We start from the raw sequence: 21,475 nt of genomic DNA on the forward strand, positions 1-21,475 counted from the left end.
CAAAAACAATGATGACAGCAACATAAGCATATAAGTATTTAAAACTCCTCTCCTTTTCTTCAGATGTTATCTTCAGGATGAAAAACATCCTATAACATTAGAAACATCTGAATTTAGTAAACAACTTCTATTAAAAGTGCTTCCTCTGTTTGCAGTCGCAGAATCATAGCTTTGTTAAGAGAAAATGGGTACCCAGGGTCCCTGACTCTTGTATAAGGAACTCGCTATGTCAGGAAAGAGGTGAACCTTCCTTCAGGGCTACACACAGGAAAGAGTAGCCAGTGGATATACAATGGAAAAGAAAATTTTTAAGCATGGACACTGGATTTTTATTATTTCTATAAACATCTACTGAGAGGGTTAATTACATGCTCAGATGCAATTTTTGATGCTTAGTTGCTTTTAAGAGAGAATAACATTTTTAGTCATAGTCCCTAGTGTTGGTTTTTACCTTGTGACCTGTGCCTATTACTCTGGACTCCTGATCATGGCAATCACTAAAAGCCACTCTCTTAAATATGTTTATTGCCAAATATGCTTTTGGATGTCTTCTCTACAATTTCTGGGGTTTTTTTGAGTGTGTCTATAGCATGTCCTTCCCCCACTATTTTTTTTTTTTTTTTTTTGTCTCATCAGAGCTGACCCTCTTTATCCTAGGTCTCTTCCTCTGCCATCAGAGGAAGTATGTACAATAATATATGCCTACTGCACATACTCCTTCTCAGTTCCTAAGCTTTAATTAAAAATGTCTCTGGCTTTTGATATTCTTACAGTTAAATAAAATTTAAAACTTCTTTCTCTTCCCTTTCCTTTTTCCACATTAACTTGTTCATGATAAAATTGAAGGAATGCTGGGCTGTAAGAAAGTGGAAGTTCTAGACCTAATCCTAATACTAATTAGAATGTCACCTTAAAAATATCCTTTGACTTCTCTGGATTTCACTTTCCTCATTTGCAAATGGAAGATTGGTCAAGTCTATCTAAAACAGATCTGTGTCCTGTGGTTGGGATTGTAATGACCCCAATGACTCCATTTCAAATGCAGAATTTCCAAGTCTCTCTTGACTTCTCTCTACTTCTGTTAAAGTTCTCTGCCATTAGCTTCCTGTCTTATATTCCTCACATTCTAGACTAATTCCCTGAATCTTTCACCTAGAAGGTTGCCTGTTTTCCTTTTAAGGCACTTACACTTCTCTCATTCATTTAGTCCAACAACCTGATATTGCCCTGTTCTCCCAACGCAGACTATCACTCCAGCTCAGACTCCTTTTGTTTTTTCTCTGTGATGATTTAGCATAGATTATCTATTTTGTGTTCATAATTTTTGGCCTTTTTTTCAGTCCCTTTTTATTCCCTTTCTTTCTATTCATTCTTTTTATTCCAATGAAGGAAACTTTTCTCCAGAAGACACTACAAGGCCTTTTGGAAAAGGCTGCCCCTTCCCCTAATATTAATTAGCCCTGGTTTAGTCACTCAGCTTTCTTATCCCCTGCTTCCCATTATAAACCCTCTAAGATCCCTTCCCTGGAGAGCCAACCTAGGAAGATTAGGCATTTAGAATGAGAAATCCACATTCTGAGATTTCTGACATCTCCAGCCTCTCTCTGCTACCTTCATTCCATTCTTTATATTCCACATTAGCATATAACACTTCAAAATCACAGAAGTAAGCTATATAATTTCCAAGGTTCCTTCTAGTATTAATATTCTACTTATATATAGAGAGAATACTGGTGTCCTAATACAAATAATACACATTGTATATTTGGTAGTATGCCATGTTTCAGTGTGTATATCTCTACATATGTTCTTACTGGAATTCCTCACTCTTCTACTTCCTGTTTGTCATTCAGATTTTTTTGAAAAAACAGCATAACAACAAGTCCCTATCAACTGCATGAGCTATATCACTGGAAAGTCTGTTCAAAGACCCTGGTTCCTTTCTTACCCTTGGGAAATTGTCCATGAGGAAACTGTGGTGGGGATTACAATTAACCCAAATGTTCAGACTGAACCTGAGAGCCCTTTACCTCTCTGTATATCCCAGTGATTGTGTTTAGAGAAAGTTCTTTGTGTTAACCATCCCTTTTTTCCTGTTTATGTGACATTCTTTCTTGACCCTTATGGATTTCTAGAGCCAAAGACATTCCTTGGAAGAAACCTCGGGTCAAAGTATCCTGTTCTTCTGGTTCTCCTTACTTAAAACATTATCGCTGGCTACAAATCCAACCTGGTCATGACATATCTACACAAGATCAGGGGTACTCTGTGTTTGTGTGGGGTTAGTGAGGGAAAAGAGAGCAGGTATGAGAAAGGAATGTCCATTATCTCTAACACTACAGGGTAAAGAGTTACTGTCTCTTTTTCTAGACTGTTTGTTTCATTCACCATTATTATTTCTATTTGCATATCTCAGGTAATTCTTTCCTCCTCTACCCCCTCCTCCTGCCGCTCCATTTATCCTGGCATTGAGAACAGTATGAACTCTGAGGCTGTAATAACTCAAATCTCTGAATTCTGTTTGTAGACTGACTGATTTAACTCTCTCAACAGGACAATCATCTATCTCTCCTTGGTGTATGTGCTTGGCCATGTGATCAAGTCCATGGGTGCCTTACCAATACTGGGGGGACAAATGTTACACACGTGAGTAAAATCATGGAATAAACTAAACCACTTTTCCTCCATTGGGCAGGTAAATGTCTCACACATTCATTACAGATGTTTTTCTGTCTTCTTACCAATGATGTCCCTTTATTTTCCAATCTGTTTTAATACCAAATTGGTTAAGGAAAAAACTTTGACCAGTTGAACTCTCCTGCTTTATCTGAGCTCATTTGTTTTTATTAAATATTTGGGGACTAGTAGAATGCCCAGTTAGTATCCTTTTGATAAAAACTCTTCATGTGCTTGAAGACATTAAAACCTTCATGCCCTCCATATTCCCTCACCTATTCACCCATCCACACATTGTACCTTTACCAGAGTTAAAAAAAAATGTCTGTGATATTTCCTTATAATACATTGTAGAATTCATTTTCAAAGCTTGGATTATTTCCATTTATGTGTAGTTCCATATATTCCAGTTTCTCTATCCCTCTTTATTAAGCTCTTGATGTTTATGATGCCAGAGACTCTTGATAGATTCTGATGTCTGTTGGTTCAGTCAGTAGAGAAGATTAGAGTTGTTCAAGAAGCAGGTCGTACATATTCATGTTTATACTGTGCCTATATGTGTATTTTCCAATGAGTTAAGAATTTTGTTTGAAAGTTAATAAATATTAGATACCTCCTTATTTTTGTCCCCTCAGAAATCAGTGACACTACTCCTATTAGTTATGACTAGTTTAACATTTTATTTTGTGGTTACTAAGGATATGTGGGATAAGGGTTCACAAGGTCATTCTATTGAAGTGTCCCTTTGACTAAGACAAGATTGAGAACCAGTGCTTTAACGTTGGAGTTCCTTCAGTATCTGCTTCTATCTGTTGTGCACAAGGGGTAAATGAAACTATCAGGGACAAATCTCACCATGTAATGTATACTTTCTGGCAGAAACTCAAGGATTATAAGTGTACCTGAGTCTCCCCTAGGACTGAAGGTATATGGAAAATGCCCACAGTGTAGAAATGTGAAGGAGGTCTTTGCCCTTGTACACATTTTTTTTCTCTTGTAGCTCTATATTTTATTTCTACAGTTGTGTTTAGTATCAATATGGTTAGTACTCTCACCTCTCCATTTCAGAGTCCTGTCAATGGTCGGCTTGAGTCTAATAGCTTTGGGGACAGGAGGTATCAAACCCTGTGTGGCAGCTTTTGGTGGAGACCAGTTTGAAGAAAAACATGTAAGAGTCCTGTAATTTCTGTGTTTTTTAAGAATGTAGAGCAGGCATCAAACGGCAGGTAACCATTTGCCAAGATTGAAGTGATCCACCAGTCAGATCATATCTGAGGAGCTGTGTTCAGTGCTGGGTACTGGTCATTAATAGAGGGAAAAACTGCAACATTTCAAAGGAAAGTGACCAGGGTGGTAGATGGACTAAAAGATGCTCTTATGAAGAAAGGTTGAGGGAAATGGAGATATTTATAGCCTGGATAAGATAAGAATTAAAGAGAATATCTTAGCTGTCTATAGATATTTGAAGGATATCAGTAATTAAACCAAAGGTCAATGGCTGAAAGCTATAGGAAGCTAGCTTCTGGCTTGATGGAAAGAAAAACTTCAAATAGTTGGAAGTAGCGAGTTTACTCTCACTTGAGTTACTTAAGAAGATACATGGTAATCACTTTGGGAATGGGAGGTGATGAGTAGTATGGAGATGATTTAAGCATCTCTAGCTTTGAGAGTCTATGAAAGGGGAAAAGGACCATTTGGAATAAAACAGAATGAGTTTCTCTAGATGAACCTGTCTGGATGATCATTCCTTCTTTTCCTAAATACTTGCCACTGTCAGTGGGAGGGGAAAACAGTATGAATAAAGGTAAAAATGGGCCTGTATAAGGAAGCAGTGACAACTAGGCAAGGGAAGTAGTCTATTCTTAGATCAGCCAACATTTCTAGCTTCCTCTTTTTTCCTCTCAGTTTTCTTTTTTGTCTGTCTCCATGTATTATTCCCTCTTCTGTAGCTGGTTACCATGTTTCTGGGTTTTCACTCTGTTCTTTCTCTGTGTCCTGTCTTCCTTCATGTCTCTAACCCTTCAGACCATTTGAGTTATTTTATATTCTTTATCTGCCTGAGGGTCCATAGATCATAATTGCTTGCTGACGTTGGAGAAATAACCAACCTCTGGCAAGTGGGATTCTATGCACAATGAACTATACCCATAGATTGGTGTAATGAGTTTAAATGGGGACCAGAAGAGGAAGCAAAACACGCCATAAATAGAAAATGAGGATTGTGCTGATGTGTCAGGAAAAGATCTGGGGTGTCAGAATGAAGCACAGAAGTGCACAATGAATAAAGCATCGGCAACTGTATTTGAAAATTGCTTCATTTTGTAACTGCTCCACAAAGATATTTCAATAATAGTACAAACCCACCTCCAGGTTTCCACCAGCCATTTCCAAGCCCACAGACATCCTTTTATACTCTTTGGCAGACTTCCCATAAACATTAGGTAAATTATCCTGTTTGACGGACAATTTACTCCACTGTCCCATGTTCTAGTCCTATTCCTACCACACATTCCACAAAATCAATTATTTAATTTAGTCACTCAATCACTTAATAAATTCAGTTAATAAACATTTATTGTCTGTAGTATAACAGGTACTATGCTAGTGGGGAATACAGAAAATAATAAGGTACAATTTCTGCCCTAAAGGAACTCAACCTACAGAAAGAAACAGACATTTAATGCAAAGAAACTAATATTAGAATAGATATGTATAGGACACAATACATAGGCATAGTGTACAGATGATCATTTTTGCCAAGATAAAGGGGTAAAAGAATGTTAAAGATGCTTGTACTAGGGTTTGAAAGATAGGGAAATGTTTGTCTGGGGTCAGCGAGATATGTGTTAAAATATCTGATATGATATTCACATACACATTCACAGAGGCAGTGCCTGAATCTGTCTCTGTGTATGTACCTCTCACTTAGTCTGAACGTGAGGTAGGGGGTGGAGGTAGGAGGCATATTGCACTGATGATTTGGCCTTTTTTTTTTTCAGGCAGAGGAACGGACTAGATACTTCTCAGTCTTCTACCTCTCCATCAATGCAGGGAGCTTGATTTCTACATTTGTCACACCCATGCTGAGAGGTTGGTATCTTTTCTGAGGGACTCTGTATAAGCTTTACTCAGGCCAGCCAGAAATCTGTTCAAGTCTTCCTCCTGTCCATCTTCTCCTTTTATAAGGGTTTGAAAATCTGAGAGAATTTCTTTTAACCTTGCTTTGTCTGGCCTAAAAGAAGGATTGTGGATTAGGTGATGGGAAGAAAGAGGATGGCTATGTCTATGACCTCAAAAACCTGAGCTTACAGAATAGAACATCAAAGACTTAAGATTCAGGATTAATTTGTTTTGTTTTGTTTTGTTTTCCTGTAGGAGATGTGCAATGTTTTGGGAAAGACTGCTATGCATTGGCTTTTGGAGTTCCAGGATTGCTTATGGTGATAGCTCTTGGTAAGTGCAGTGGGGCAAAGGAAACTAATAGCCACTGATGCCTTCCACATGTAAAGGGTGATGTAAGCACTTTACACAAACTATTTCATTCAGTCCTCACACTAACCTATTAGGTAAGTGTTATTATAGGGGTTTTCCCTAGACATTGGAGATAAATTAACTGAATAAAGTCAGAAACCTCAAAAAAAAGTGCCCAAGGTTACATAACTAATAAGAAGTTTCCTAGAGAGCTTTAAGAAAGACTGATCCCTGGACCCTATGTAGGACTAATTAAATCAGGATCTCTGTGGGATAAGGCCTTGGCATCTGTAATTTTTTAAGTATCTAGGTGATTCTAATGTGTAGTCAAGGTTGAGATGTACTGATCTACACTACAGTATATAATGAAGCAAGGAAAATAATTAATCCTTCCTTTTGAACTAGCTTATTTCATCTGATGGTTATTTATCTGGTAATTGAAAGACTTTTAAAATTCGTTGGGCCTTTTAAAGTAGCTTCTAGGTTTAGCCGTTTCTGCCCTGCTCTGCAATGCTCCCAAGAAGTTTGCTCTTAAGCAAAGAGAATAAGAGGAGTTGGATAAGTAGGGGGAAACTGATGCAACTTAGATCAAGTGGCATTCTCTTTACCACAGGGAACCCAGCAATGGAAGTGGAAGGGGGATGTGTGTGTTGCTTAGTTTACACAGCCTAAGGGGAAACTTGGACATGATTGTTTCTAATCATTGACCTGGAAACCTGTTCTCACACTGAGCCTTTGGGTGACACCCCCCACTGGAAGATATCCAGTCCAAACACATAAAGAGCTCAATAGAGGATAAAGAGCCCAGAGACTCAATGTTCCATCTGATTATTTTCTACCCGGGGTTGGGGGGGGGCTAATATTATTATATCAGATTGCAATTCCAATTCCAAGGAAATTTATGCGTAATTCCTGGAGCCCTGTGATAATGCATTCTCTGCTTCCTTCTCCCTTTGAAGCCAAATATTTTCCTGGTTTTCCTCTGATTAGTACTATGTCTTTTTCTCTGGATCATTGCACAATAATATTATTTACATATCAGAGTAATTATGAAGATCAAAAGATGCTGTAATGGAAATGTTTAATAAATTATGAAATGTTAAATAAGTGTTAGCTGTCATCATTAGTCAGCTGCTTCGATTTTCTGGGTACTAATAAGTCAGTTCTCTGACTTTTCACTATAATTTAATTTATTCATTTGATTTTTTCACTCATTAATTTGATAGACATTGACTTAATGAGCCGTTTATGTGTCAGATTCTGTGCTAGGTTTTGGGGTCACACTGGTGAATTAGATAGCTACAGAATTCATGCTTTCAAAGAATTTATTTGGTCCAGCAGGAGGAGGGAGACAGATAAGAAAACAGGAAATTTCAATATAGTATGATCACTGTCACAGCTGGTGAAATACAGAGAAAGCTATAGGAACACATAGGAGGGATATCTGACTAAGACTTCGAGGGTCAGGAAAGAAATGATGTGTAAGGTAAGACCTAAAGGATTAGCAGCAATTAATTCAAAGATTAATCAAAGAAAAGATTGAAAGTGAAACAGAAATAGGACAGGGTATCTGTAGGACAAGGAGATGAGAAATAGTATGACATATTTGAAGGCCTTAAAGGAATTCAAATTGCCTGGAGCATAAATGGAAAGATAGAGAGGAGAAACTGACAGAAACTAGATAATGAAGGGCCTTTTAACCTACTAAGGAATTAGAACTTTATCAGGAGACTAGTAGAGAGCTTCAAAAGGATTTTGAATAGAGGAATGATGGTTAGATTTTTATTTTTCAGTGGTATTTCTGACTGTGATGTGGAGAAAAAATGGGTTAAGGGTGAGACAAGGATACCCTTTGTCTTGATTACTGAATTTTGGTACTCCCTTAAATTTTGTGCTCAAGGTGAGTGCCTCACTTAGCTCACCCTCCTTGGTCCTGACAGAATTGACAAACTTGATATGACTAGATGTGTGAAAGTAAGGGAGAAGAAAAGCCAACATTGAATGTAGGGCTCTGGCTTGAGCAAATGGTGGATAGTAGGGTTATTAACTGATAATAAGGAAGAAGACGTTTGGGGCAATACTAATGAATTTAGTTTTGGACATGTTACATTTTAGATGTCCTTGGAACATTTAATTGGGAGTATCAAACATTTATTTGGAAATACAGGTTTAAAGTTCAGAAGAAATGTTTCAGCTATAAAGATCTGGAGCTATTAATATATGGATAGCAATTAATTCATGAAAATGGATGGAATAACTAAGAGATAATAAGAGTACGGTAAAAAGACAGCAAGGATAGAACCGTGAGGAACACTGGTATTTAAAAGACAGTCAAATGATCTAAGCACCAGGAATTAGAGATAAACAAGTTATGGTACCTATTTGCAAGGAATTTTATTTTCCTGGTAAAGATACAGATAAGTGAACAATGAAGTTCTGTTCACTGTGATAAGTGCAGAAATAAAGATATCTACAAGGAAGTGCAGCAAAGGCATGAGTAACTAGGTTGCACTGAAGTTATTCAAATAAAGGTTCACAAAAGAAAAGTTGGGGAATGGCTCTCCAGGTAGGAAAAAAACAGTGCAAATGGAGAGGCAGAAATCGTATTTTGAGAACCAGGGTGATTTCATTAATGCCAGAATCAAATTAAGGGGCAATCTCTATGGCATAAACCTTTAGAATAATGTTTCAAATTTGTATGGGAATGAGTCTTAATGTAATGAAAACTTAACAATGATTATTTTCTCCAATATATAGATTGTCAATTCTTTGTTATGTATTTATATTATTAAATGAGAGTATTCAGTGTTGAGCATACCTTTATACAAGCCAGCATTTACTTGTAAGTTCTTGTATTTCCTTTACAATAAAAATGTGTTAAGGGTCAAATTTTGTATTTGAATTAGGTAAAGGATTCAACAGTTAACAACAAAAAAAGACAGGCAAAGAGGGGAAACCCACAAATGAGACTAAGAAGGAATGGCCAAAGTGATAGTTGTTCTATCTTGGCTACCAAGAGGATTTCAAGAAGGGACTCGTTCAGAGTAACGAATGTTACTGACTGGGAAAGCAAGATAAGGGTGGAAAATGTCCATTAAATATAGCGACAAGAGGGTCATTGATTTGATGATATCATCTATGGTAGATTGGTGGAGATTTGAGACTAATTAGAGTAAACTGGGAAGTGAATAAGAGGGATGAAGGGGAAGACAGTATTTATAGCTGAAAGGCGACATGGAGTCAAGAGAGGATGTTGAGCATGCTTGAATGTCATTAGGAAGACTCCAGTAAAGAAACATGTTGAAGATGTAAGATAAAACAGTATAATCAGTATGAAAGCACACATGGCACAATTGCCTTTATACAGGAGGAGGAACATCAATCACCCTCACCTAAATGGAGAGAGGAGAGGATGGGTGTGGATACAGAAGTTAATAGATTTGGTGGCAAGAAGTTGAGGGGGTTTTCATTTGAAGCCTTCTATCTTCTTTGTGAAGTAAGAGGCAACGTCTACTAGTAGAAGGAGATGGTAGAGAAACTCAAGGTCCCTACTCAGCTTCTTTGGTTAAGTGGCCTTGAAATTTAAGTGTGAACTTGTCAAGGTCTTCCTTTTATCACTTCACTGTCACTTTTTAGACCAGAATTCCTGAGAATTTCAGCCTCTTTCTAGGATCATTCTTAGTTTCAAGAGCAGTCTATTTCCTGTCCAAAATCTTCCACTTATCTAGATACCTCTTTGTCTGTCCACTGGTCTCCCAGGATTAGCATTCTTTTCTCTGAACTATTTTTTCTATCAACAGTAAGAAGGCTGTGGTAGGTAAAGGGTGCTATTTGGAGAAGCTTTGGGGAAACTGAGAGGATAAATAAAGAAAAAGTGGTAGAGTGAATCTGACTGAGAGGAATGGAGAAATTAGAAAGTTAAGATAGAGAAGAGTAAGGTGATTCAGGCATTCTAGATGTAAGGATATTGGAAATTGCTACTGGTCACTGAGAAAAGCATCTTGGGTAGAAGATCTACTAGAGGGGCATCTGGCTAGAGCTGGGAAGTCCATTCAGGAGGAAAGGACATCTGGGAGGGTACCAAGATGGAGGTTTCCCACGGATTTTAGTTAAATTTAATAAACTTGAAAAAAATTTACTTTTTTATAATTATAAAACTAATATCTCATTGCTGGTAAAATAAAGGAGAAAATAAGAAAATTAAATTCACCTGTAGATAACTGTGGAGATGTGGTTAAAGGATAAAGATGGGCGTTGAGGGAAAGAGAATGAGCTCAAGAACAGAAATAGAACAGAAAAGAATTTTTCATAGGAATGATGAATAGTGGTTAGAGGATAAGGTGCCAAATGGAGAATAATGAAAGGTAAAGTGGAAAGTGGTAGGTTGAGGGGGAGCGCCATTGCAGACAGGGGCCACCTCTTTTTTATCTTTATTACCAGTAGTATCTAGCAGAGTGTGTAATGCAAGAATGAATGAATGAGGTGCTTTATGGTGGTTAAGAGTATAGATTCTTGAGTCAGGCCTCAGGTCAAAAATGCAGTTTCTGGCACTTTCTTGTACAGATTGCTTAATTTCTTTAATCCTTGATTTCTTCATGTGTAAAATAGAGTATTACATATTTTGTCAGGTTAAATCAGTACTGAATGTAAAACGCCTAACACTTTACATATAATAATAAATCTTCAAGAGATCATTAATGATAATAATAACCACCAGGATAATAATGAATTTGGGAAGGCCTTCCATGCCAGGAGTTTGGGCTTGTTAGGTAGGTCCTGGAAAAAGGATTTTAATTTGGCATCAGATAAAAGAAGAAGAAAACAGGACTGAGAAACTAGTTGGTGGCCATTTTGATAATGCAGGATAGAAGTTATGAGGTCCTACACAAGAGTCACAGCAGTGGTGATGCAAAAGAGGGGGCAGGCAGGAAATGCACTGAAGACGGAGGGTCAGTGAAAGTTGCTAATATGTCAGATGTAGAGATGAAGAAAGAAGAGTGAGAATTCAAAGGTGACTTTCATTTCTGTGATAACAGGAAAGTCTCAACACTGACCATTTTGGCGCCCATAGTTTTTCTAACTCCAGAGTCAGATAGCGTCAGTCATTTCCCTCCCTTTATGAGATGTGCCAGTTACTCCTATATTTCAGCATTCTGTCCTTAGTGTTTACATACTGAATGTGCTAAATGAGAAGCTAAGAACCTTATTTGTCTATCAACTGCAGTTGTGTTTGCAATGGGAAGCAAAATATACAGAAAACCACCTCCTGAAGGAAACATAGTGACTCAGGTTGTGAAATGTATCTGGGTAAGTCCATGAATTGTTTACCTACCTTTTTCAGTCAAAGGGAAAGAGACGCTGTGCTGAGCATATAGGTCTTCAAACATGGCTTCTCTCAATGACCTCTGCTCTACTTCTGTGCCTTTTGGCAAACTGAGATTAATCGGTCTTCCCTCTGTGCCTCTACTTAACCAATAAGCTAAAAATAATGTAATCGTTTTTAAAAATGGGCAAAAGTCTTCTGAAATGTAGTTATGTATGTTGCCAACAGAAAATAAGGATAGGTAAAATTAGATTTGAAATATTCTGAAATTCAATGCCTGATGAAATCAAAAGGTTGGAGTAAGTCACTTAAGAGTTATGTGTGTTTGAGGGAAGAGATAATGAATTGGAAAAAGCAGGGGATGTTTTTTTGGTCTCTCCTCTGATATCTACGCTCTGCCCTAGTTTGCCATTTCCAACCGTTTCAAGAACCGTTCTGCGGACATTCCGAAGCGAGAGCACTGGCTGGACTGGGCAGCTGAGAAATACCCAGTAAGTTGGAACTGCAGAAACATCTGATGCCTCCATGTAGTCTTTCCTAATGTCCAAACTGATTCCCTCCTGCTGTATTTGACCTCTTCTCTTACTGCTCTGGGCCACTTCTACTGTAAGCAAGAAAACCCTATCTGGCAATTCAGCCTGTTCCTTCTCACCCCTTCTTGCAGAGGCAGCTCATTATGGATGTGAAGGCACTGACCAGGGTACTGTTTCTTTATATCCCATTGCCCATGTTCTGGGCTCTTTTGGATCAGCAGGTAAGAATGGAGACACGAGGGAGGGGACATGGGAATATATGTATATGTATAGCTGATTCACTTTGTTATACAGCAGAAACTAACACACCATTGTAAAACAATTATACTCTAATAAAGATGTTAAAAAAAAAAAAAGAATAGTTCTTTTGAAAGCTACCCCTTCCTCCAGCCCCTTCCCTCTCAGAGAAAAGGATTTCTTTTAATAGCATCTGTTTGCCCTAGGGCTCACGATGGACCTTGCAAGCCACCAGGATGAATGGGAATTTGGTGAGTAGAAGAGATTTTTCCAGAGAAGTCTATCATTTTCTTTATAATCCATATTAAGGAGAAATTTCTTTGTGTTTTTGCCTGAAAACTGACATAAGATCATAATAGATGTGCCTTTAGCATGAAGATACTGAGTAGGCAAAATAAAGAAAGCAAATCTAGAAATAAAAAGCATAATCTTATCTTTAGAAATCAGAAATGTAAGGATGGAAAGGTTTAAATGTATACAAAGAAGCATTGAGAGGATAGCAAATGAAGTGATAGAGCCTGGGGAAGTGGATGTTTTCTTCCATCTAAGCCTGGCCAGGGAGCAGCAGGTTTGATTGCTGCTACAACACAATTGACACCATCTCTTAGGCAGGGCTAACAGCAGAGGACCCAGAGGTGGGATATTTTGTACATGGATATAGAAATAACGGGAAAATTGTAAACATTATTTCCTCTTTTTCCAATTTCCATTCATTGGCAAAAACGCTTCTCTCATTTGTTCCCACTTCCTAGATTATTGTATTGTTTTTCTATCATCTCAGTTGTGAAGAGGGCAGGGTGGAATGATGCCAGGGTTTTATGATGCCAGTCTGTTTGGAGCCTGCTTAATATAATTTCACCTTTTTCCTTCCCCTGGCTGTCCAGGATTTACCATGTTTGTCCTCTTTTTGACCTCCTGGAGAACAACTTCAGAAACCCTGTGTGTCAGTGGGAGTCTTCACCCTAACCATGATGTCTTGTCCGTCATATTATTACCACCTACGACTGCAGTTACTGAGATTAATAAAAAACACACTGACTTTATTCTCTTTCAAGTTAAAGAAAGCATAGTGAACAGAAAATAAGATTCTCCCTTAAGCCCATCTGCCTTCAGGAGACATAGCCTAAAGCCATTCCCAGTCTCTTTCGCCCCCCACCCCCACCCCCCCACTCCCACCCCTGGCATACCCTTACAAGGATAATAGTTATCCTGAACCAAAGACCTGATAGATTTTACCTTAAGCTTCTCACCTGCTAATTAGCAAGATGGTTGATCTAGGCTTTTTTTTTTGTCTTCAGGCCACCATCTTAATGTGATTTGTTATCATGTTTCAGGGTTTTTTTGTGCTTCAGCCTGACCAGATGCAGGTAGGAGACTTCTCTATAGTCCCGGGTACTTATTTCTTTCCTCATCTACACCATTACCTGTAGTAGTAGGATTACCAACCATAAATTGATGTTTTTTTCCTTGTATGCTGAGGAGAGCTAAACATAGGAATGAAAATATTCTCTTTAAGCCCCACACTTCTCTTTCACATCCTCTGTTCAGTAAGTAGCTCCTGATCAACTCCAGGGAGACTGAGTTTTGAGCTCACAGGGAAAGTATAAGCACTGGATTTTTTTCCATGTCAAGTATCATGGAAATATTGTCAAAGAAAGTATAAGGCTTTGTTGTGTGAGCAACAAAATCAGAATCTCTGTTTATTGGTGACTCCCAGTTATCTTTTTAAACTCTTGTTCAACAATCCCCAATTCTTCCTTCTCTCATTCCTTTCTCCTGGCCATTTTTCCCTTGGCTGTGGTGCTGAAGAAGATAAGTGGAAATGGGAGGGGAAAGCTCCCAGTTGATTGACAGAAAAACAGGTTCAGAGTGAAACTGGTTCCTTGGGATATTTGGAAGATAATGTGCTATGCAGGGGAAATAGAGTCTTGGGTGTAAAGAGACTGAAGGATGTGGAATCATTCTGTACATAGTATGATGAAAGTGTGTTTGGATGTGAGAGAGAGTGCACACATGCAAATGAGAGCACATGCTCACACTCATGATAGAAGAACGTTGTAACTAATCCCTTTTACCATGGTGTTACAGGTACTAAATCCCTTTTTGGTTCTTATCTTCATCCCACTGTTTGACTTTATCATTTATCCTCTGGTCTCCAAGTGTGGCATTAACTTCACGTAAGTGCTCACTATGCCTATGTTGCTCCAAACTGACTCAACGTTTGCCCAGTTTGATAAAGAGTCAATATCTTTTCTACTTAGTGATGATTTGTTTTGATTTATCATTTTTCTGCTTCTGTTTATCCATGTTAGATTAAACGCCTGTTAATACTGAAGGACGGGAATTAGATCTAATTAATTCTTATGATAGAGAGTCCAAGCCATTACTGCAGACTTACATATGTGATGTTGAAGAGTTAGGACTCTACTTCATGGGAAGTCAAAAAGTATGTGAGATTAGGCTCCTAAACCAACTTGTTGCTTTGTTCTTGAAAGTTGCCTCTTCAAAGAAGTCCAAAGCCTTTGAGGATAACTAATCCCTTTAAATCTTCCACTGTCCCTATGAAACAAATGGGGGACCTCATAAGAGTGGGGATAGAATTGTCCCTAATTACTGCTTTCCCCCCCCTTCTAAATAGAAGTGTTATTTTTTGTAAAGTTTGACAGAGGAGGGTGTTAAGTTTTCTCTAATTTCTGATTTAATAGCAATTTCCTTTTGATAACCACTTACCATATTCAGATGACCTTTTGTCATTTACTCATTCATTGAGCAGTTTATTGAGTTCAGCACCAAGTGCTATGCAAATGTAAAAGCACAAATCTTGCTCTTAAGGAGTTTACTCTTTAGTAAGGAAGCTAGAAAATATGCAAGGTTAATTATTGCAACAAGGTGAAATTTGTTAAGTGCCCTAAGAAGGAAAGCAAAGTGCCAGGGAAATGCAGAGATGGAAGAGAGAGGCCAGGGTCAAGAAAGACTTCTGAAGGAGAGGAAAAGGAGGTAATAATATATAGTGACTGGTATATGGTAAATGTTCAGTAAATCTGGCTATATTACTATTATTTTTGTTATTATGACATAATGGATAAAAAAATCATAAGCAAAGATAGAGGGAAAAATTTGGTGCATTACAGAGAACAATTCAGTATGACTCAAGTAAAAGTAGAAAGAAGGTTATATGAAGGGGAGGCAATACTTTGAAAAGTAATTGGGACCAAATTAGCTAAGCTTAGGGGGTTTAGATTTTATTCTTTAGAGTCTAGAGTTTAGCTATCATTGTCTCTTTCTTTCCCCTATAGATCACTTAGGAAAATGGCTGTTGGTATGATCCTAGCATGCCTGGCCTTTGCAGTTGCTGCTACTGTAGAGATAAAAATTAATGTGAGTACAATAAATCTTAAGCCATGAGAGCAGGACCATACCTATTTTGTTCACTTTTCTGACTTGTTCAATCTTGATTCCCTGGGCCCTAAGCACAGTACCTGTTTTAAAGAAGGTGCATAATAAGTGTTTGTCGTAAATGAGTAGATACAGGGGTAAAGCAGCAGTGCAAAATGAAGCCCACCTCCCACCTGAGTGATTCAGAGTATATTGTCAAGGAATTTCCAAACACCGGTATCCAAGATATATAACCATCTCTTAGATAGCTTACCAGACACTCAAATAACTTTTGGCAGGTTGAATAGCCACTATTAGGGAATGATGTATGAGGCCACGGCTGAGTCAAAAGGCATGGAGTTTGTTACCTGGCATCAGTGCTTGCTATATTGAGCTGGTGTTTCCCCCTCCAAACTGCCTTCAGAGTTTTCTAAGCCAAATGTTCTTTAAAGGTAGGAAACTGTGTCCTCCTGACTAGGTGAGCTAGGCTGTCGAGAAAGGACTGAGGTATGTGTTTTCATGGTATCTGAAGGGTTATTTGTTGGTAATTCTAACACGTGTTCTCTGTCCTAAGGAAATGGCCCCACCCCAACCAGATTCCCAAGAGATTTTCCTACAAGTCTTGAATCTGGCAGATAATGAGGTGAAGGTTACAGTGCTGGGAGATGAAAACAACTCTCTGTTGGCAGAGTCCATCAAATCCTTTCAGGTGACGTATGGACTTGAATGAATCAGAAACACATTCAGATTATGTGCAAAGGCAGCAGCATAATACAGTGGTGAAGAGCATGCACTTGGGGAGTCAAACTGCCCCAGTCCAATTCCTGGTTCTGCCATTCCCTAGCTATAAGACCCTGAGCAAGTTATTTGATCTCTAAGCCTCAGTTTTAGCATCTGTAAAATGGCAATAATTTTTATGTCATAAGCTGTTGTAAGGATAAATATTATATGTAAAGTGCTTAGCATAATGTCTGGGACATTGTAAGCTCTCAATAGGTTGTAATTTGTGTTATTATTTCAAACTGCCTTGTAACACACACCCTGTGGAAGAGTTTGGCTTGCATATTTTCACGACTATATTATATATATTCTGAAATATTCATTTAAAAATATTTTTTAAACAATAAAAGTAATATACATTTATTGTAGAAAATTGGGGAGTATGTCAAAAGATATAAAAACCACCTATAAATCCATTACACGGAGATAATCATAGTTAGCATTTTTGTATAAATGAATAAACAAATTTTTAAAAAGTGTTGAAACACTATATGCTGTATTGACCTTCATTTTTTCTTAACATTAACCATCATAAGCATTTTCCCATGCCCTTAGGTAAACTTTGAGAATGTGATTTTAATGGATACATAATATTCTATTCTGTGGATATAACATGGCTTAGTAGAGTATTTCCTTATAGGTATTTAATTTTTTTTGTTATTATACATAATTCTATAATGAACATCCGTACTCATAAATCTTTATTCAAGCCTCTAATTACTCCTATGGTATATTTCTAGAAATGGAATTACTAGGTTAAAGGGTAATGTTGAAAGTATCTAATGAGGTCACCTGCCCTGGGTTACTATGAGATTGTGATGTCCAAGATGGGGTAGAAGGTGAGTGTGACAGGCTCTTCATTCTATAGAAAATGCCACACTATTCCAAACTCCACCTGAAGACAAAAAGCCAGAATTTCCACTTCCAACTGAAATATCACAACTTGTCTGTCTACACTGAGCATTCTGTGGAGGAGAAAAAATGGTACACTCTGATCATTCGAGAAGATGGGAAAAGTATTTCTAGCATGATGGTAAGTTGAGGAATGGCCTAGTTTCCAAATTATCTTAGAGTACAATGACTGGGCTCATCAATATCTTACCAAGGATATGAATGATGATCAAAGTTTCTTATTATCAGTTCCCTCTTGTCAGCTGTAACTGATGTTTACTTCCCTCTATTGTAGGTAAAGGATGAAGAAAACAAAACAACCAATGGGATGACAGCCATGAGGTTTGGATGCCAAGGAGACCCAGGCCTCTCTGTTCTCTTGAATCTTGGGTCTCTTCTGATCTGTGGGGCTTCACATGAAGAGACTTCACATTCTACTTGTCTTGTACAGGGATTCTCTTCCTAGAATGTCAAGAGAATTAGTGTCAGAAGGCATTTCCCAGGGCAGTGAGAAGCATAGATTCAAAACCAAGTCTTTTGACTTGCTTTCTCATGTGGTATTCAAAGAAGACCCTGTATTTATGTACGCCCCCTGTGCTCTGCAACATAAATCTCTTCTGCTGAATTTTATCCACTTATCTTGCTCTTAGGAAAATAACTGAATTCTTTCCTCTCGGTGATCACCAGAGAGAAATTTAGAAGTAAGCAAATAATCCTCCCTTTGTTATTGGTAGTTGAATATCTTTTATAGTTACTGTGGTTTTTTAAGTAAAATTTAAAATAAACCTATAGAGGCCTCATGGTTTAGTAAAGGCAACACACTTGAAGTCAAAAGACTTGGTTTTGAATCTAGATAAGGCTAAAGGTCTTGTTAGACAGTCTGGGACATTTACAGAAATGGAGCCTTGAAGGGGTCACCTGCTCACTGGGGCAGGAATCTGACATGAAATAGACAGATGCATGTGCCTATGGCCATCAAGATTAGATGGTTGCTGTTGAGAATAGCATTTTAGAGGAGAGCTTTCAATAAAAAGTTTGAATTTCACTGAAGGGTGGAACAGTCATAATAATCTACTTTTGCATATGCAGCTTCAGAAAAAGTAAACAGATCAAAAATAAGTAAGACAACAATGAGGATAGGACTTCCCTGGGTCAGAGAGCAATGGGAACCTCCAGGAAGGATGAAAGGGAGCAATTTCTAGGTTAGTGCAGGATGATTGAATGTCCAGAAATCAATATCAAGGATTTTAGAGGGAACTGCCCTTCTAATCCCATGGGCCAGGGACCAACGCAAATGCTACCAGAAACCTAAACTGAGGGAGCAATTTAGCGGCCCGGGTTCAAAAGACTAGAAAGATGGTTCTGGAAAAGTCCAGGGTTATCTGCAGACCCAAAACAATGATAGCTCAACCTACTGTGGGCTGGGAGTCTTGAGTTTTGCATAAGTCAAATCAGACTTCATTTGTAAGAGGATAAAGTGTCAGTTTTATATAAATACTGGTACGTATTTATACATATACATACACACACACACACACACACACACACACACACACACACACATAATTATTTTTCTTAGTGGAGTCTCAGTTGATGAATTACACCATTAGAAGACGGAAAGAAATTAGGTGCACCTAAGGTAGGTTAGTAAGGAGACTCGGACTGCCATGGGTGATCACAATAGTGTCATCCCAGCTGAAATCAGGTGAGAGTATGGCAGATAAAAAGCTAATACCTGAGGAAAGAAAAAGTTAGGGACAGCTAAGACTACTGATTGCTTCTTACGTGTGAGTTCATTTATTCACGCAGTTAACAATATACATCACGTACCTTTTATGTGCCAGCCACTATTCTAGGCACTAGGCATATAGCAGTAAACAAAACAGAAAAGGCCCCTGCCCTTTTGTCAGGTGGGAGAGTCTGTCTGATCTGTAACAATGTCTCTACCCTTAGGTTTGTTAACACTTTGCATGAAGAGATCAACATCTCCCTGGGTACAGATACCTCCCTCAGTGTTGAAGAAGACTATGGTGTGTCTGCTTACAGAACTGTGCAAAGAGGAGAGTAAGAGCATTACCCTTGTAATTTTACTTTTATCAACAACTGTTTTTTAAATGCTTTCTTTGCATATAGGTGGGAGGATTAGGTATATCTCAGCTAATTTTAAATATACACAGATTCCTGCTCTCTTTCGACCTTTGCCTCCTTCCCTCAGTCTCACCTTTTTCTGCATAGATATATTGAGACCATGCTTGTTGTAAAGGCCATACTGTATAGTCAACAAGGCCATCTCTGGGAGGTTTGCCAGTTTATTACTGGCTCCCACTCCTACCCTTTGGTAACTCCTATTAACACCTCGTTCGAGCTTATCCTTTCAGGTTCACTGTTTTATGCTGTTCCACTAATTCATAAGACTTAGAAGAGAAAAATTCTTAAAATTTAGATGAGAAGACTTAGAGTCTGAAGTTCACAAAAGAAGACAATTTGTGCCTTCTGCATTCAGGTTTAAGGTTTAAAAAAAATTAGCCAACGGACAATGAAAAGCTCAGATCAGGGGTAGAAAAAACCTGGCATGAAAATAATTCACTCTGAGACTCCTCTCCTCAAAGAGAAATGGTAGCTTTGCTGATTGATTCACCATCAGTAGAGAGATGAAACCACTCTTTCCTCCAGAGATGGGAATGCTTTTCTAAACTGTAATGTCTATTCTAACCTAAAATTGTCCTGTTCCAGATATTCTGCGGTGCCTTGTAGAACAAAAAATGAGGAATTTTCACTGAATTTGGGTCTACTAGACTTTGGTGCAGCTTATCTGTTTGTTATTACTAATGTAAGTAGCTCCTGGCCACCCTTACTCTCTCCTTCCATATATCTGTATCTATATTTATGTCTAGATAACTATATCATATCTCTCTATATAAATCTATATCTATCTGAATCTGTATCTGTCCTGGGACCCAAATAAGACTCTGTGGCAAGACAGCATCACATACTTATTTCTAGTGAAAGGTGATAGTTTCTATAGTGACTTTAGAAAACCTACTAAGGTCTCCATGAGAACTTAAAACAGATAACATTGGCAACAGGCACAGGGTCTTGGGGAATGGTAGACATAATTTATCTTGAGTCATTGCTATGAGGTGACATGGTTTGCTGCAGTCTCATTATGGCCCCAAGAAAACAAAAATTGTTTAGGTCTTCTTGACTGACTCCACATGTGGGTCTCCTAGCTCCTTGGAAACTGATCTGCTAGCATATCACAGTCTGAAATACCAAGACTGGTAACAAATGTCTGTCTCTACACAAAGTTTGGGGGATGAATTAACTGTGCTCCATCAAAAGCAATTGTCTCAGCACTCAGGACATGACACCTCTGAATTTTAATTCTGATGTGAATCTTGCTTCTAATTTTATTTCATTACTTTTTTTTTTTTTTTTTGTGGTACGCGGGCCTCTCGCTGCTGTGGCCTCTCCCGTTGCGGAGCACAGGCTCTGGACGCGCAGGCTCAGTGGCCATGGCTCACGGGCCCAGCCGCTCCGTGGTATGTGGGATCTTCCCAGACCGGGGCACGAACCCGTGTCTCCTGCATGGGCAGGCGGACTCTTAACCACTGCGCCACCAGGGAAGCCCTATTTCATTACTTTTGACATTGTATTAAATATAAAAAGAAGACAGTGAGTAAGGAAAAGATGGAAAATTTCTAGAAGTGTGATGAGAATAATCTGTAAAGTTTTTTTTATTTTAATTAATTAGCATGATATCTTTAGTATGCCATTTTTTATTACAGCTTTATTAAGATATAAGTCATATACCATACAGTTCACCCACTTAAAGTGTATAATGGTTTTCAATGCATTAACATATTCAATATATATTGTATATTCGATACATATATAGAATATATTTTCAATAATATATGTTCAATGGTTTTTAATAAATTCACAGAGTTGTGTAATTTTAGAACATTTTCATCATTCCAAAAAGAAGCCCCATATTCATTAGCAGTTACTCACTATTCCCTCCCATACCCTCTAGCATTAGCAACCACTTGTTTACTTTCAGTCTCTATAAATTTGCCTATTCTGCCTATTTCGTATAAATGGAATGATATAACATGTGGCCTTTTGTGTCTGGATTCTTTCATTTAGCATATTTTTTAAGGTTCATTCATATAGCATACATCAGTAC

General features: G+C 38.1%; 1 protein-coding gene across 3 annotated transcripts in view; it reads left to right on the top strand.

The window, feature by feature from the left end:
• The window catches only part of SLC15A2 (solute carrier family 15 member 2), an 84,503-nt gene that overhangs the window by 11,334 nt on the left and 51,694 nt on the right, over positions 1–21,475 (top strand). For 2 of the 3 annotated variants that reach the window (XM_027106159.1, XM_027106153.1), the window contains exons 5-20: positions 2,554–2,646; positions 3,745–3,844; positions 5,676–5,766; positions 6,052–6,129; positions 11,372–11,454; positions 11,875–11,961; positions 12,135–12,224; positions 12,447–12,491; positions 13,575–13,607; positions 14,329–14,417; positions 15,537–15,618; positions 16,190–16,324; positions 17,264–17,428; positions 17,582–17,628; positions 19,240–19,350; positions 20,020–20,116. In XM_027106159.1, coding sequence (XP_026961960.1) covers positions 2,554–2,646; positions 3,745–3,844; positions 5,676–5,766; positions 6,052–6,129; positions 11,372–11,454; positions 11,875–11,961; positions 12,135–12,224; positions 12,447–12,491; positions 13,575–13,607; positions 14,329–14,417; positions 15,537–15,618; positions 16,190–16,324; positions 17,264–17,428; positions 17,582–17,628; positions 19,240–19,350; positions 20,020–20,116 — 1,426 coding nt within the window. The remainder of the gene's footprint in view (positions 1–2,553; positions 2,647–3,744; positions 3,845–5,675; positions 5,767–6,051; positions 6,130–11,371; positions 11,455–11,874; positions 11,962–12,134; positions 12,225–12,446; positions 12,492–13,574; positions 13,608–14,328; positions 14,418–15,536; positions 15,619–16,189; positions 16,325–17,263; positions 17,429–17,581; positions 17,629–19,239; positions 19,351–20,019; positions 20,117–21,475) is intronic. The other variant, XM_027106166.1, reaches the window with a different exon arrangement.

The sequence above is a fragment of the Aethalodelphis obliquidens genome, unplaced genomic scaffold (genome assembly GCF_003676395.1).
Source record: "Aethalodelphis obliquidens isolate GAN/ISIS:26980383/991018 unplaced genomic scaffold, ASM367639v1 scaffold1, whole genome shotgun sequence".
NCBI lineage: Eukaryota > Metazoa > Chordata > Mammalia > Artiodactyla > Delphinidae > Aethalodelphis > Aethalodelphis obliquidens.